General features: G+C 57.1%; 1 protein-coding gene across 1 annotated transcript in view; it reads right to left on the bottom strand.

Annotated features, from left to right (window-relative positions):
* Positions 1 to 17531, bottom strand: part of NPHP4 (nephrocystin 4) — an 86962-nt gene that overhangs the window by 65535 nt on the left and 3896 nt on the right. The window contains exons 2-6 of the mRNA XM_066374881.1: positions 15964 to 16136; positions 11448 to 11600; positions 3405 to 3577; positions 2613 to 2677; positions 299 to 454 (exon numbers count right to left, since the gene is read on the bottom strand). Coding sequence (XP_066230978.1) covers positions 299 to 454; positions 2613 to 2677; positions 3405 to 3577; positions 11448 to 11600; positions 15964 to 16098 — 682 coding nt within the window. The 5' untranslated portion in view covers positions 16099 to 16136. The remainder of the gene's footprint in view (positions 1 to 298; positions 455 to 2612; positions 2678 to 3404; positions 3578 to 11447; positions 11601 to 15963; positions 16137 to 17531) is intronic.

The raw sequence follows: 17531 nt of genomic DNA on the forward strand, positions 1-17531 counted from the left end.
TCCAGCCACAGATGTGGAGGTCCAGTTGGGTGACACGCAGCGACCGTATTTTGCGGGCCACAGCCATGAAGACGTGGACTCCTTTTCTCATGAAAACACTTCCGAGGAAGGAATGCAGCGAGAGGGACGGGGCTGTTCAGGACGGCGGCGACTCTGCCCCCCCCCCCTGCTGCTCCCCCACTGGCTGGCCGCCGAGAGGTACTGGCCACAGCCAGCCAGCCACAGGCACACGGGCAGAGCCCGACTCCTGTGAGGCTGACCACGAGCTAACACGTGGAGAGGAGAGGGCGGCCCTTACCCGTGTCCCCGTGAGCTGGAAGGACGCCGGGAACATGCTGCAGACCGGACACCAGCAGGTTCTCGGGCAGGAGGTGGAGGGCGGGCTCCAGGGCGGGGTGCGGCCGCAGGGTGTAGTGCAGGCCGCAGCCCTCCACCAGGGTCAGGTGCTTGTTCTCTGCGGAAAAACACAGCTCGGTGAGAGCGGGGACCAGAGGCACCCGGGTTGCGTCGGCAGAGGAAACGTGAACACCACAAACAGGAAACATTGTTTTTGAGGGAAACAGGGGAATTGCTCTGTAAGTTCAGCCCAAAAGTAAAAGAAAAATCGATTCCTAGAAACCCTCTGGTAAATCTGCACCGAAAGAGATGCTTGTTTTTAACGCAACGTAACAAAATCCCTCTGGCTCTGGCCTTCCCTGGGGCGGGTCGAGGGCATCACGCGGCTGGGGGCCTCCCCTCACTCTCAGCATTGGTGTCTATGGAGCCCCCCAAGCTGCAAGCCCGGGCACTGAGGACAGGGCCTCCGGGACAGAGCCCTGACCTCGAGGACGGGCCATGCTTCTGGGATGAGGGCCAAGACGCAGCCTCGATCTCCATAACACATGGAGAATGGGACCCACACCCCAAGCGAGGTTCAGACAAGGCCCCAGGATAGCGGGGGCAGGGAAGGTGCTGGAGGCAGGAAGGCCAGGGGAGCTCAGACCCAGCCTGCTGGGGAGTAGAGGGCACGGCCGCCCAGTGGGCCGGGGTGCAGGAAGGGGCACGCCTGGGATCACAGGGCCTTGGGGTTCAGAGGGACCACATGGGCTCCACTCACTCTAAAACCTTAAATGCCGCAGAAGGCGGTCTCCCACAACCCCTGGGGAGGGTGCAGAAAGAACTACCACAGCACCGCGACTGTGCAGCCTGGTGGGGCTTGTCCTGCAGAACTCTGGCGCCTGCGAGGGCTGCCGCCCAGGGCAGCATGGCCTCGGCCCAGCTCTTCCAGTGCACTCACATGCAGCCTGCGGGACCCAGCCCATCACCACAGCAACCCCGCAGCTGAGAGGACAAGGGGCCGCTGACATGCAGCAACCTTCGAGACAGTCGTGCCAGGGAAAGCTGGGTCCAGGGCCACGCGCAAAAGGGGAGCAGAAATAAGCCTGGGGCATAAGTGCTGGCTGCTGTGTCCATCAGAAGTCCCTGAAGGAACCACAGAACCCTGAGAGAGGCCACTGGGTGCAGGCGAAGGGCGGGAGGGCAGGGGCGTGGACAGGAGACCGCACTCTGAACCTGTCTGTGCTTCTCTGCCTTTTCAGTCCGGAACCATGTGAATGGACCACCCATTCAAGGAAACAGCCATAAACTTCTAGGTCCACCGGCGGCCCAGGGTTGTGCCCCGGTTCTGTGCACGGCTCCCACGCAGACCTCCCCACTGCACCCCAGCACTACAGATGGCACGCCAACAAGGCGTGTACTTTTTCTGAAAAGGTCCCGAGTCTAAAGATCCTCCAGAAGAGAAAACGCTGACAAATTATTAAATTCAATTAAGAAATAATCTAAAAGCCAATCTTAATCAATAAATATTAAGTTTCTCACTGACTGTTTCAAAATCCAGCATGGAGAGGAGAGGAGGGGGCCGGTGTGACCCTTCCACATGGTTCCGGGGCAAACACAGATCCCGTCACGGGATCTAGGCAGCACCGCGAGGGACAGAAAGTCACCTCCCAAACATACCCGCCTGCAACCGCGTGGCCTGTCCACACTGGCACCGCAGTGGGCACAGACCTCCACCCAGCCTCCACTGATGCCCCTCCAGCCATCCTCCACGTGGCCGCAGCCAGAGGGCCACACGGCCCTCCCAGCTGGCGCCCCACAGACTGGCCCCACAGCCACTGGGCCCTGTAGAAGACAGGAGCCCGGTGCTTCCAGTGTGGCCGACGTCCCCACAGGTGGCCTTCAGTCAGGCACAGCGAGGGCCTGGCTGTGCTGGAGATTACCAACGGGCTCACAGTTGGTGGCTTCCAGTGATGGCCGGTGGCCACTGATGGACAGCAACTACTCTATCTGGGGACAAAGCTGTCACCCTAGAGGCAAGAAGACCCACAGTCTTCCCATCAAGTGGCCCCCATGCGGCCACACCTGTCCCATGGTCACCCTCACAAAGCAATGCCTTCCTGGCGAGCCCATCTTCAAATTACATCAGAAACCCAAGCTCACAATGCACTTTGCCAAAGTCTGTTATTCAACAAGTAAGCTGAGCTGGTAACGGTCCACACTGAGGAAGCTCCCAGGACAGACCCCGAGTGGACAGTGCACAGGCAGCTGGAAGGACGCCGGGCCTGGTCTCTTACGCTCTATGGGGTCCTGCAGCAGCGGGTGCAGCAGGGCTCTGGGGGTGCCGTGATACAGTCGCAACCTGCAAAACAAGAGCCACGAGACGCACGTCAGCACGTGCTCTGCTTCAGTCTCAGCCTGGCTGCTCTTCCCGACGGAGCCTATGGGTGCCGGCCACCACTGTACCCCCTGGACCACAGCCAACGCCACATGACCACACCCTCGCGGACAATGCAGACCCGGGCGGCACCAGCTCCCGCGCTCAGCGACCGGCCCCACACTCCGGGCACACGTGCAGCACCATCTGCACACAGCCCGAGAACCAGGGGCCCGGGAAGGAACACTCGGTAGACCTACACAGCTAAAATGCCCCAGGAAAGACAAGGACGGCCCTGTCTCCGCAGCGGTCTGTCCAGACCAGTGGTTCTCAGCCAGGGACGATTCTGTCCCTGCAGACATTGCTGGCTGTAGCCACGGGGAGACGCCACTGGCATCTAGTGGATGAAGGCCAGATATTCTGTTGGACATCCTACATGCACCGGATGGCCCCCAGAGCAAAGACCTATCCAGCGCAAAACATCAGGGGCGCCGAGGCTAAGAAGGCCTGACCTAGGGTGACACTGTGGCTTCAACAGGCTGACATGATTACAAAGCAAAAGCACCTCCCCACCGTATACTGTTACGAACCCACAGCATAATAAGCCCACAAGCATAAGGCTTTCTCTTAATATTATGGCCAAACACCCAGCAGTTTAATCAGCACAGGAAAATGCAGGAGGAGCCCGAGGACGGAGAATGCACGCGGGTACCGTCTGTCCGGGGAGGCGGAGGTGGGAGAGTCCGGTCTGCTGCCAAAGAGCCGAAGAATCCCAAACCCACAGGACACCATCTGGAGGGTCCCGTCCCGCTTCCGGCCTTCGGCGACCACTTCCACCACTGCCACGATGCCGGGGTGCTTCAGGGACGTGTGAAAATACAAGGGCTGCAAGACAGGAGGGAAGCTGGATGTGGGGCTGGACGTCGCCACCGGCAGAGCAGGACTCAGAGGGGGCGCAGCCCAGCTCCCCGGTCACCCCCACCCATGGGCCGTTGCACACGGCTGCGTGGGGGACCGTGTCCCTCCCAAGGCGCCAGAGCAGACAACAGGCACAATGCAGGGACTCCCTCCAAGTGACAGCCTCTCACCCCAGAGCACCAAACGCCCAGGAACTCAGACTACTCGCCTTTTCTCTGGGGACTTTCCATCCACAAACAATGCCAACAGACCTCAGGCCTGTCGAGAAGAAGGAGGCTCGGGGGCCCTGCTCCCCTCACCCCAGGCTGGACCCCAGCCGTATGGATAAAGACAGAGCACGCCCCCGCAAGCACCTCTGCTGAGCCGTTTTCACAGGACACTCGCCGTACAAGACTTCAATCTCAACCTGCTGACATTTAACGCTAAGCCCTGTTTTATGTGGAACTATTACAAAGTTGTGTCTGAGCTGATTTTAATTAAGCAGGCTCCGTAGATTTCTTGAGGTACTATGCCCTTATCCCCAGTCCAGAGCCCAACTGACGTCTTTTTATGACAAAAGTCAGGTTGAGGTCATTTTCTTACAAGGTTGTTTGGGACCCAAGCCAAGCAGATGATATTCAAATCGCTCTAAAAAGGTTTTCCGCAGGTAGCCTTTCCGTCCCTTGCCGTGCGAACAGCGGCAGTCCTCGAGTCCTGCCACCCTGACCCCCCAGGGGCACAGAGAGTGAATAAGGGGGAGCTGGACCCGCTGTCCACTCCCAGCGAGTGAAGGCGCCTGCACACTGCTGCTGGGGCTGTTTTCCTTTTTCCTATTTCATAAAACCCAAATGCAGTTGCTTTTATTTAAAACTAACAGACATCATAGACACAGAAGATAGAGACGGAGGTTTGCGAATCAACAGGAAGCAAGCGTCACAGCAGCTCAGCTGTGGCTCTGGGCTCAGAGTGTCCCCAAACCCAGCGTCCGTGCTGGGGTCACCAGCTGAGCACAAAGACCACCCCCGCCAAGGCAGGGCTGGGCGGGGCTCGGTAAATGATCTGAACTAGGACTAATCCCCCCGTGAGCGAGTCCTTTCCACGGTGTCACCCAGGAAACGTTTACTGTAATCACAGACTGTCAGCCCAGGATAACAGAGAGACACATTAAAACATCAGCCATGAGATATAAATCGTTATTCTATTATCTTTTATTGCAAAATGATGAAATAATGACCGCTTACAGCTGACAGGTGGTTGAAGCGAGGGAGAATTATGTCCCTGTTTCCGAGACTCAAGAACTGGTTTAAAAGCCCCACTGTGCAGTCGACTTTGTCATTACCTCACCTCTCATGTTCACACCTGCGCATGCCGCGTTTATGGACACCACAGCCCCCACTCCTGTCAGCGCTGAAACAGACACTTTAGACTCTGATGCGAAGCCACAGTGACCCCGCAGCTAAGGGTCATCTTGAAAGCGAGCTGCCTGCAGCAGTGGGGCTCAAGTCCAGGGACGTGGCCCGCGCCTCTCCCTTCCACTTGGCACCAAAACAGGATTCTGAGATGAGACAAGCAGAGCAGAGACCTAGCGGTTGTCTGCAGAACGCCGCTCTGGGCAGACATCAGCCCCTGGAAGTGCGGCGTGTGGAAAGAAGACACGGGGTCGCTGGGTGTTATGTTAGCACATCACCCTGATCCGTAAGGGCAGATGCTCTTTTCCCAGTGTCATTGCTGACCCTCCGGGCTGGGAACGGCACCGTGCGAGAGAATGCTGAGGATCCTGGGAAAAGCGACCCAGCCCTCGGGAGGGTCCAAGTTCAGAGGGAAAGGCTAGGCCAGGCCGGTACCAAATGCAAGCCCTGCTCAGGACACTCAGAGGCTCTGTGGAGGGAAAAGCCGCCTGGGGCTGAAAACAGCACAACGCTGCAGCAGCTGCACCCCATGGATGCCCAGGCATCCTCAGGAGACTCGCCTGATGCCCAGGCCCTATGCCCGCCCTACAGCACACGCCAGGCGGGCCAGAAACCCCAACAGCGCTCAGCAGAGTGAGAGCTGCAAACAAGGCCCTCAGTCCAAGGACAAGTCGTCAATGCCACAGGGCAGGCCTTGAGAAGCCAATCCTGTCCATCAACTGAAATCGCACAATTGTAAGTCCGAGTCAAGCCCACCGAGTCACCCGCAGGAGGAACTCCACAGGGAGAGTGAGGCTCCCACCCGCCCCGTGTCACATCTCGCTCATCGCATGGGACAGGCCTCTGCCCTGATGGGGTGAACAGATCAATAAATCACCAGAGGCTCCTGTCTCCCCGCCTTCATTGTCAAAGGCGAGCACACCACTCTGCCTCAGGGCCAAGTTTCCATTTTTCACCAAAGTTGGGCCTCTGATAATGTGCCATCGTGGAGGGGCTGCAGCCACGAATTCCCAACTGCACACCACCAGCCCACCTGGTGACCCACAGTCCTCAGTCCCGAGCAAAGGATAAGGCCGGGCGACCAGGCCAGGGAGAGGGGACCAGACCACAAGCTGGTCTGTCCACAAGCCTCCAACTGACCATCTGCAAGGGGGCCGGTAACTCACAAGCACTTCCTGCCACTTCCCTCTGCCCACTCTTCTCCAAGTGGCTCACAGGGGGCTCCAGGACACAGCCTGTCCCGAGGCAGAACGCCCCGAGCACAGTGCACCCCAGTCAGCCATGCTCTCCTCCGGGGATGCAGGTCTCCCATTCCAGAGTGAGGAGCACCCACGCCTCTGGGTGGAGCGCAGCCATGGAGACATCCCAAACCTGTGGAACCACCTGCAGAACCACCAGGCCCAGAATGTCTGTGCCCTAAGGGTGATGACCTGTCTAGAATGACCATGTGACTTGAACACCTCATCCACCTGTACATCCAGCTCCAAGGCAGAGCTGGGCCACCAGCCAAGACCCAGCCCATGTCACTAAGGAAAGCCCACTGGGGCCTAGCCAGGAGGAGGAGACCAACTCCGTACCCACAGGGCCCCGTGAACTCCCTGCTGGGCAGGAGACCACTCCGTACCCACAGGACCCCGTGAGCGCCCCGCTGGGCAGGAGCAGATCACTCCGTACCCACAGGACCCCGTGAGCGCCCCGCTGGGCAGGAGGAGACCACTCCGTACCCACAGGACCCCGTGAGCGCCCCGCTGGGCAGGAGCAGACCACTCCGTACCCACAGGACCCCGTGAGCGCCCCGCTGGGCAGGAGCAGACCACTCCGTACCCACAGGACCCCGTGAGCGCCCCGCTGGGCAGGAGCAGACCACTCCGTACCCACAGGACCCCGTGAGCGCCCCGCTGGGCAGGAGGAGACCACTCCGTACCCACAGGGCCCCATGAGCACGCTGCATCCCTGCTGTACAGGTGGCAAGTTCAGAGCCAGGAGGTCAAGTGCGCAGCCCAAAAGCCCAGAATAGAGCAGCCCGATGGGGCTCCAGTCAACATGGCCCTCTTACAGCAAACCCTACAACAAAGGCCAGCGCTGGCCCTGCACCGCTGGAGAATAACTCCTGGCTGGCTCGGAAAAGTAAGTGAGCGAACCAGCTACAACCTGCAGGCAAACCTCCCCCATCACTGGAGTGAGCACACGACACAAGCCGACAGATTCACACCCTGGCACCGCCCCCGAGGTCGACAGTTAAACCCCCACACAACTAAGTCCCAACACCAGACGCATCCTGGAGAGACATCGTTTCTCCTAGAACCATCTGTCACCCCGCTTCCTGGCTCGAATTCGCCCGGGGGTGGCTGCTCTTGAGCCTGAGAGGAGAGGGGCCGTCCTCAGGGGGACAGGACAGTCACGCTCGCTCTCTCTGGGAGACGCTCTCCCAGAAACAAGCTGGTTTCCTGCCTTTGCCGTGCTGTACCAAGGGCAGCACCAGGATCACGACAGGCCAGGTGGGCCCATGGGGTGGGGGGGACTGCTCCAGTCATCTGAGAGACTCCCTGGAGTCCCATGGGGTGGCCCTGACACTCCCTGTAGCCCCGCTTCCAAGGGGAAGTGACATCGCTCTCACTGACAAGGAAGAACATTCTAGTCGTGTCTCACTGGTGGGGGCCATGGGAAGGGGAAGCAGCCCAGTTACCTGTGTCCCAAGGACGGCAGCTGACCGCCTGTTACCTTAGCAACACCTGGGCGGATGCGGGCTCAGGGAGGGGGCCCTGGGCAGAGTCTCGGCTGTCTGCACAGAGCCCCTAGGATTCCTGTCCCATTGCCCCCAAAGAAAGCAGGAAAGATGAGCCTGTCACCGACAGGCTGAGCGTGGTTAGCTCAGGAAGGAATTTACAGGAGAATTATGTCCATCTCGGGAAGAAAATGTAAAAACTGCATGGTACTTTGTCCTCCAAGATTAGTTTTTAAAAGACAACTTTTGGGAGGCTGAGTGAATTATGAGCCGTCTTGGCAGGAACGAGGGGCAGTCCCCTCCACGAGGGGTGGTCTCGAAGGAGAGCCCACGGCCAGCTGAGCTGAGAGAGGGGCCCGGGCTGATCGCTGGGCTCCGCCAGCAGATCCCGGCCCCAGAAAAGCACCCAGCTCGGGGTCAAGGCCAGACTTCCTTTTGCAAAGTCTTTTTCTGCAGGGTGATTCAACAGCACCTTCTTCCAGGGCTCCGTCTTACACCAGCAGCACAATCCAACCAGGGCACTCAGGGCGACTTACTAACCCACACTTGGCAGGAGAGCTACACCGAGTCCCAACGTGGCCCCTGATACAGGCGGCCGGCGACCCCAGGTCAGACACCCTTGCTGATCGGTAAAGCCAGAAATACACAGGCAGTGGTGAAGTCAGACTGAGACCTCCAACAAATACCTCCACCCCCTCTGAAAAGGTCAAACTATATTTGTCTCTATTCCCATTGGGGGGGGCAGGCGGAGCAACCCCAGCATGATGCAGCCACGTGACCAGCCCCCGGTCCCCAGGGACAGCCCCACACAGTGCCGATGTGCACGTACACATGGGGGCACACGCACACACATGCACATGCACACACCACAGGAGGACGTCTCTGGAGCTCACTGAGCTTGAACAAAACCTGCTTTGCTGTCTTCTGAACAGCAAGGACCGAGAGCAGGGGCTGGGCGTGGAGGCTGCCGCTTGGCAGTGGCGGCCGGACTCATTCCCGGGGCAACAGTGGCCTCTGCTGCCCACCGAGGGCGCCGCAGCTGGAGAACCGCTTTCCCTGGGCCCTGCCGCTCGGGCATCGGCTCCGGACCAGGAACACTCTGCTGACCCACGTACCCAGCTGTGTGCTCCACCCCAGCAACAACAAGACTAAGAGTGCAGATGTTTCCAGAAGCATAAGGACTGCGATCCTCTCTAACCCCCATCCCGTCCTCACGCCCAGCGCAGTGGGGACACAAGGGGAAAATGGCGGGGGCTGAGCTGGAGCAGACTCGGAGCCCAGACTCAGAACCTGGGACCGAATCTCGGTTTCCCCAACTGGGAGCTGAGCTGCGAGCTGGGGCCCTGCACACAGCTCCCGGGCGCAGTGACACCTGACGCCTCCCCAACCTGAGTGGCAGAAGCAGTGCAGGGGGAGACACACCACCCAGGAGGCGCGCTGACAGTGCCTTCAGCTCTGGAGGGTTCCCGCAGCCGGGCGCATCAGGGCAGGCGGCGGGCCGCCACACGCACCTCTTCTCAGGCTGTGGCTGCGCTGCGATGGACAGCCCCACCCCTCTGAGTGGGACACAGAGCGGGGACTCAGCTCGGGTCCTCAGTGACTGCAAAGCACCCTTGTGTGACTTCAGACCACAGCCCTGTCCCGCCACGCAGAGCAGCACTCTTTCACAGGGACACACAGGGTTAGAAGTCCCCGGGACAGTCCCTGTGGTCAAAGCATGGAGCCGGCCTCCCCAGGTCCACCTGCTTGCATAAACATGGCCTCATGACCTGCTAGGTTGCTCTTTAAGGAGGCAACATAATACTGACCTCCAGAGGAGGATGCTGAGGACAAGAGGACATAAATGTGCTTGTGAGCCAAAGCTTGGCCTGTGGAACTCCCAGGAGGGCATGGCTATGTCACTACCAGCTTCATGGGTCAGTGACTGTCACAATACTGGGCTTCCTTGGGCCTCAGCATGACAATGCTGGCCCTGAAAGTCCCCAGAAGGCCCCCTGAGGTGGCGGAGGCTGAGCCCTGGCCAGGTCACCAGCACCATCAGGGCCACCACCGCTGATGACACACCTTTTCCTGTCCCAGGCATGAGTGCGGGTGCCGTGTGCTGTGCAGGGGCAGCGCTGAGGAGCTGCCCACGGTCGCACACGAGGTTTACAGCACAAACCTCTCTCTCTGGCACAGCCGGCCGGGGAGACCTGTAAGAGGCGTTTGCACAAGCTGTTTGACAATCTGACTATCAGGCACACTTTTTATCCCCAGGACACACTTTATCACGGTTTTATGTCACCTTCCTAACCTCTGCATTATCTCCGTCTCCTGCCGTGTTAAGTTAGGGTGCCTGTCAGCATCAACACCCCCCAACCCCGGCCACAGGGCCCTAAGTCTGCGAGGCTCAGCGTGTGCCCAGCCAGCCCCCCCCCCCCCCCCGCACCGCAACCTCATGGCTAGGCCAGAACAGTCCCCAGTAGAAAAAGGGCACCTCAGGCTGTGGTTACACAGTGAGGTCTCCAAGGACGGCTAGGCCCACTGCCGCCTTCATTAGTCACTGTACCAACTGTCACAATAGCGGGCTTCCGTGGGCCTCGCTGCACACACGAGAAAGATCAGCCAACACAGCACGGCCCTCTCAACCCCGGCGACCGTGCCCACAGGACTCAAACCACAGATCCGCTGTGTCGGGAAGCCCACCGCACCCTGGCTCCTGGGCTCCCCCCACATGCCCGCCGTCCGCTCGTCCCACTCCCATAGGCCTGGCTCAGACAGCAGCTCTGCACAGGGGCCCTCCGCAGCACCTTCTCCCGCCCTTGTCCTGCTGAGAAGTTACCACCACCTACAATTGCTCTGTTAGCTGCTTTGGAGTGCCACCCTCCACAGACCACAAGTCCAGCCTGTGAGTACCACGCCCGTCCCATCCACCGTCCGCACAGGCCCTAGACAAACGCAGTGGACGTGGCGCTGCCAAGTTGGGACAGAACACAGCCATCCACAGGGCAGCCGGACATGGCGCCATGCGGGCCAGTCACACTGTCCACCAGTGTCAAGCTACCTGCTCCGTCTGGAGGCAGGAGGCATGGGTCAAGTCCACGCTCTGCCATCCGCTACCTGGACAGGTCATTTTATGTCTAAGTGTCAATTTGCTCATCTTAAAAGCGAGATGCCTGCCAGCCGAAGGCACCGGTGGACGTAAAGCCCAGAGCAAGGGCCCAAGTGGGCAGAAGGCTACCGTACGTCCAAGCCCAGGGCTCAGCCCCCGGTTCTCACCGCCAGGCCAAAAGCAGGCTGTGCCAAGCTGTGCACAAGGCCACCTCTTGCAAACAACCTGGCTCAGAGATAACCCAGGAAATCAGATCTACCTGAGTTTAAAACTGCTCCACTGTGGGCAGAAAAGGGCACGGGGGGGGGGGGGGCCACAGGAAGAAAAACAGGTGATTGAATGAGAGCAACAATTCCTTTGTTCCAAGCACCCCAAGCTTCCTTGAAGGTGACAAGACCCCACGTGCCCCCAGCCTGCGGTCCAAGCGGAGCAGCGCACTCTCCTCCGTTTAGGACTCTTGGCTACCACACAGGTTGTTTGGACACAAGTGCCCGCCCCAAGCCCAGAGTTGCGATGCCGGGTCTGTGGCTCGGTCACACTGCTCTAGGGTCTGAGGTGTACTGCTCGTGACCCCAGGTCCGGTGAACCCCCCGACACACCCACCCCAGGGCCCCGCCACCCACTGCCCACCACCTCGTTAAAGACGATCCTGGATGGCTGCCTCACAAGCAGCTCCACGGGCCTCGCTGTGGTCTTCCATGTCCTCCCGAAGAAGTGTCGGTAGGTGACATCAAACAGGGACACACGGAGATGGCACCCCACCTCCGACAGCACCTCCAGCACTCCCTAGGAGACAGAAGGGGTCAGACCTGGAGGGCTCTCAATGTCACAAGCCATCCCACAGGGGCTCATGGCCAACCTGGCAAAACTGACTGGGCGGCGTCTGTCCCCTGCTCTCAGTCTCAAGTTCCTTTCCAGGAACCATCTCTCAGAACACAAGCCCCTGGGCACAAACATGGACTGAGGCTCGCGAGAGCCAAGGAGACACAATAGCCAGGGGCTGCAGGGACAAAGGCATCCGACACCATGTGCAGCCAAGAGAGAAAAGTCCAGGTGACATCATGTGAGACCCTGGATCAAGCCACACCTGAAGCTCACAACTATGGGTTTGTTATGCATTAATAAATTACCTCTAGCTCAAGCTGTTTTGAATGGGTTTTATTTTTTTTTAATCGTGTACAATCAAGTGAATCCTTCCTGGCATCACCACAAACTCTAAATCCCCAACTTGAGAACATGATCTCTTGAGATGGTAATTAGCAAAGCAAAAGGAGATCTCTGAGAACTGAGACATCACAGTTACAAATACAGACAAAGCGACCAGACTACAGAGACATGTTCTTTCCTACAGCCACACACCTGCAGTGAGCTTCCACTCTGGCCTAAATCCTTCTGCTACTGGGGCAACTGGCAATGAATTTATCGGCTCGTAAGCTCTTCACAGTAGCCCAATTCTCTTTGTACCACCTGTAGGCTTTGTAGTGATGCTTCCTAATATGGTCGGTCTTCTGTTTTCTCTTTTCTCGTGCAGTCTTGCTGGGAGGGGGTGGGGGTAATCAAGATTTTTCATCTTTTCAAAAAATTCGATTCTAGCTTTGCTGATTTTCCATATTACTTGCCCTTCACTCATGTCTGCTCATATACTTACTACTTCCTTCATCTAATTTCTAGATGTTTCATTCGTTCTTTTTATCTAGATTCTAAAAAGACCTGAGGTCCACTGACTTCATACCTTTTTTCTTTTCAGTGAGCGTTGCAGAAAGCTACACGTCTCCCACAAAGGATTGCGTTAGCTGCACCCCACGGAGCTCAGCATGTTCTTCCATTACTTGGTTCAAATCATAATTTCTCTATGAAGTTTTCTTTGACCAATAGGTTGGTCAGTAGTGTGTTAATTTTCTACTATTTGAAGATTTCCTATCTTATTATCATGATTTCTAACTGAACAATGTATCAGTCGGTGAATGCACATTCTTTTATCATTTCAACCCTTTTAAAGTTATTGAGACTTCTCTTTATGGCCTCCTAGCAGATGCTCTATCTCGCCGAATGCCCCAAATACTTAAGAAGAATGTGTATTCTAGCTGCTGGGAGCCGTTTTGAGATGACAGGGTAGGTTGAGGCAGCTGATGGTGTTGTTCAGACCTTCCAAACCCTCCCGATTGGTTTGGTCTATCTGTTCTATCAACAGGAGAGAGTGAACAGTCTCCAGTTATGATGGTGACCTGTATGTAGTTCCATTTATTTCTCCACAATTTTGCTTCACGCAGTGAAGAGCCGTGTTATTGGGTGTTGCGCCCAGAAGTTGTCACAGAAGGCCTGTCACATTCTGAAAGGCTGGCTCACAGCTCACCGGCTGGCCCTGGGCTGGAATCTGGGAACTGAGATTTCGGGAGGGTTCCCACCACCCTGACAGATAGGCATGGCTCACTGTGCTGACCTGTTTGTACAAAGCGGTGTAAGCCGAACACCTGCTTCCCTCTAAGAATCCAGAACATTGGAACATGCTAGAAAGACAGTGTCTGTGTGACCAGTCCCCCCCATAAACACTGAGTTTTTATTGTGTTTTTTTTAGAGACTCTAGGCACTGAGTCTCTAACAAGCTTCCTTAGTGGGGGACAATTTAAGTATAGCGTAACAAGTCAGTGCTGGGGGGCAGGGGAGGTTAAGTGGATCCTGTGGGACCTCTGGCCGGGGACCCTGGAAGCTTGTGCCCACTTACCCCGGACTTCCCCACCGCCCTCCCTGCTGACCGTGCTCTGTATCCTCTTGCTGTAGAAAGGCCTTTCGCCCTGGCCGGTTGGCTCAGCGGTAGAGCATCGGCCTAGCGTGCGGAGGACCCGGGTTCGATTCCTGGCCAGGGCACATAGGAGAAGCGCCCATTTGCTTCTCCACCCCTCCGCCGCGCTTTCCTCTCTGTCTCTCTCTTCCCCTCCCGCAGCCAAGGCTCCATTGGAGCAAAGATGGCCCGGGCGCTGGGGATGGCTCTGTGGCCTCTGCCTCAGGCGCTAGAGTGGCTCTGGTCGCAATATGGCGACGCCCATGATGGGCAGAGCATCGCCCCCTGGTGGGCAGAGCGTCGCCCCTGGTGGGCGTGCCGGGTGAATCCCGGTCGGGCGCATGCGGGAGTCTGTCTGACTGTCTCTCCCTGTTTCCAGCTTCAGAAAAATGAAAAAAAAAAAAGAAAGGCCTTTCCTGTGAGGGTGACTGCAGCTGAGTCACGCTGAGCTCTCCCAGAGAATCAGCAAACCTGGGGGTGGTCTGGGGGCCCCAACACAGAGGCAGACACATTTGGGACCGTCGTGTCTTCTGGATTACCATCATCGTTACAAAGCGTCTGTCTCTGGTAGCACCGTCCAGCCTGCCGTCTGCTGTGTCTGACACGAGCGTCGCCACAGAGCTTCCGCATGTCTCGTGTTCACAAGGCCTCTTTCTCAACCTTTTACTTCACACATACAGTTCATGGCTTAAGGTTTAAAGTGTGCTTTTTTATAAACAACTAATAGGTGGGTCTTACGTGATCGTTTTTAACATGATTTGGGATCAAGAATTCCACTTGTAGCCTGACCTGTGGTGGTGCAGTGGATAAAGCTTCAACCTGGAACGCTGAGGTCGCTGGTTCGAAACCCTGGGCTTGCCCAGTCAAGGCACATATGGGAGTTGATGCTTCCTGCTCCTCCCCCCTTTCCCTCTTTCCCTCTTTCTCTCTCTCTTATCCTCTCCTCTCTCTAAAATAGATAAGTCTTTAAAAATTTTTTCAGTTTTAAGAATTATCCTACAGATGTATGTACGTGAAAAATAATAATGTAAATGAAGGTATTTATTGTCGCAGTGTCTGCAATAGCACACTGGAGAGAGCCTGTGTGTTCACCAGTGACGGCCTGGAGACACAACGGTCACACATCCAGAGAAGTCCCAGAATGTCTCATGAACAAATAAGAAATTCTGCACGTAATGTCACAATCACTGACATGTCCAGAACACTTCCTTTACAGCAAGGCAATACAGGGACGGTTCCTGGCTGTGTTTCCCTAGAATTTCTGGAAAGCCATATGAAGGCAGGTGGCCCCGGCTGTGTCCAGGGTGGGACACCGGCCACTGCGGGGACTCTTTGGGACGGAACACTGCTCTGTGAGCCTTTGTACATTTTCAACCACAGGGATTGTCTTTTCAAACACAAATAAACTTCCGCCATGGAGTTCCTAGGGACAAAGAGACAGCTGTCCACTATCTCGTGAGCTCCCAGAGGGCAGGAGCCGCCGGAGCCAGTCCACCTTGGGTTGGAATGCCAGCTGGCCAGCCAGAGCTGTATCACCCCGGGCAACCGCTTCACTGCTCTGGGGTTGTCTCCTCCTCTGTGAAACGGGGGTGAGGACAGTCCCTAGTTCTCAGTACCGTTGTGAGGAGGAAATGGATGAGCACAAGTCAGGTGCCACAGGACCTAATGCAGCGTCAGGGACAAAGGGGCGCTCGGCCACATGGGGGACTGAGCCATGCAAGATGGGATTTCGCAGACCCAGGCCCCTACCACTCTCAGTGCATGGGGACTCGCTCTGCCAACAGCAACACTGGACAGTCTTGTGCAGCCAAACCCCCTGGGGTCTGGCAGCCGCGTGTTCTCACGGGCAGGCCAGGACCCTTCCTGGGCATCCCCACGGGCCTCACCAGAACAACCCAATCCCGTGGGGGTTGGATGGGAAGCACAGGTTCCCTGCTGGCTGAAGGCACAGGTGGATGCATGCAGGGTCTGAAGCCAGGACCCAAGTGTGCAGAAGGCTGTGGTACATCCGAGTATAGGGCTCTGCCCCCAGTTCTCCTGCCAGGCAAAAAGCAGGCCGTGCCAAGCCGTGCGCAAAGCCACCTCTTGCAAACAACCTGGCACAGACAGAACCCAGGAAATCAGATCGCCTGGGTTTTAAAATTGCTCCACTGTGGGCAGAAAGAAACCCTTACCCAGTGTCAAAAGTGCTGACAGAGTCGCTGAGTCATGTTATTCTCTTTGCTGATGGGACACTTTGCCTCTGAATACTGCCAAGGCCCAAGGGAATGGGTACAGTGGGGAGACTCAGATAAATGAGTGAAAATCCATAGTCTCCCAGCTGAGAGCAGCAATAATGTGTGTTTGACAATAAATAGCAAATTTCTTTACCTGCTTGGTTAGCGGCCCATCAAGCCACTTTAGGACACACTGAAATGCCGTCGATTCCTTTGAGGGCTGGCGTGCTCTCTGTGGGTGGGGAGGGACCTGCACATTTTGCTCAAAAATCTGGTGCCAGTCATGCATTCTGCCGGTCTGTGGGTCCCTTAGGCCTCTATGATCACCTGCACCAATTCATGTTCATAGAAAGAAACAGGGTGTAAGGACCACAGTGCTCAGAGAAAATCCTGAAAGTCTCCTGCCCCCCACTGCATCCCAGAGGACCCAACATCCCCGAAACCCACACCCTGCAATTCCACACCTCCACACCCAGGGGTGGTAGGCTGGCACCCACGCCGCCTTCCCCTGCTAAGTGGGCCCGTCTCGCTTCAGAGAACCTTTCTGCCCCTCTGCTCGCAAGCCAACCAGAGCCCGACTACCCTGGCCTTGGGGACTGGCTTGGGGACAGACACAGGAGGGCTGCTCTGCATAGCTGTGGAGGCTAAGGACTGCACGGGGCACCGGGCCTTGGGCACTAGGGCGATCTTGGACAGGACTGGGGAGCAGGACCCAGTTGGAGCCAACAAGATGCCAATCCCAGAGCTTCTGCTGTTGAGCATGAGACACTCTTCTCCACGGCTCCTGGAGCAGAGAGGCCATCAGCCTGAAGCTGCCAGGGGCCCGGGGGTGGGGGGGCACCCACCTGCAGACACACATAGAAAGCAGGCAGAGCAGAACCAGAGCAAGGAGCAGAACCAGAGCAAGGGCCACGGGGCCCGGATGTCATCAAGCGGACCCAGGGACCCAGGGCAGCTCAGTTACAGGAAGTGTCCCTTGTTGCTGAAGCCAGTGAGGGACAGGTTCTGAGCGTCACAGGCTGCTTGGAGACCTGGCTCACTCAGGGTGGCATCTGCCTCTCGGCCAGACAAGGGATCTAAACCTTCTCGAGGTTCTTTTCTGCTGACAAAAAAAAACCTTAAGGCTTTGGCTTTGACAAGAGGCTGAATTTCTGTACGTTTAAGTGACAAGTGAAAAAAGGCAGCGGGTTGGTCTCCTCCACCAGCAATTCTGTAAACGTGGTCCCCAAGCCTCTGGGGGTCCCCCAGGCTGGTCAAGGGGCCCCACAAGGTCAGAGCTGTTTTCATAACATCCACACGGATCGGCCTTTTTCGCAGCGTTGACATTTGCGCTGACGGAGCAGGGCCATAATGGGCCCAGGCCGTGAGCCCGCACAGGCGGCTTTGTTCACACAGCAAGACGCCGCTTCTCCGGGAAAGAACGGCTGAGCAACAAAACCTGCTTATTCAGACTCGCACTTGGCAGCTCTGTCCAACGTGAACAAAAGGAGCCTGTCACTTCGAGGACTTAGAATCAAGAAAATCTGCATCCTCCACCGTGAGCCTGACACCTTCTCAAAGGCGTCTCCGAGGGGAGGGGCCACGCCGACTGCGGCAAAAGTGATCCTTGAAATTGCACGGTTAAGTGTGTCAATATCTGGAAGGCCCACGTAACTCAGAGACTGCACGTTCCGAGGGAACAGTGAAGGATGACGGAAACTCCCGCAGGAGGAACAGGTCCAC

This window comes from Saccopteryx leptura, chromosome 3 (genome assembly GCF_036850995.1).
Source record: "Saccopteryx leptura isolate mSacLep1 chromosome 3, mSacLep1_pri_phased_curated, whole genome shotgun sequence".
In the NCBI taxonomy this organism is placed as follows: Eukaryota; Metazoa; Chordata; class Mammalia; order Chiroptera; family Emballonuridae; genus Saccopteryx; species Saccopteryx leptura.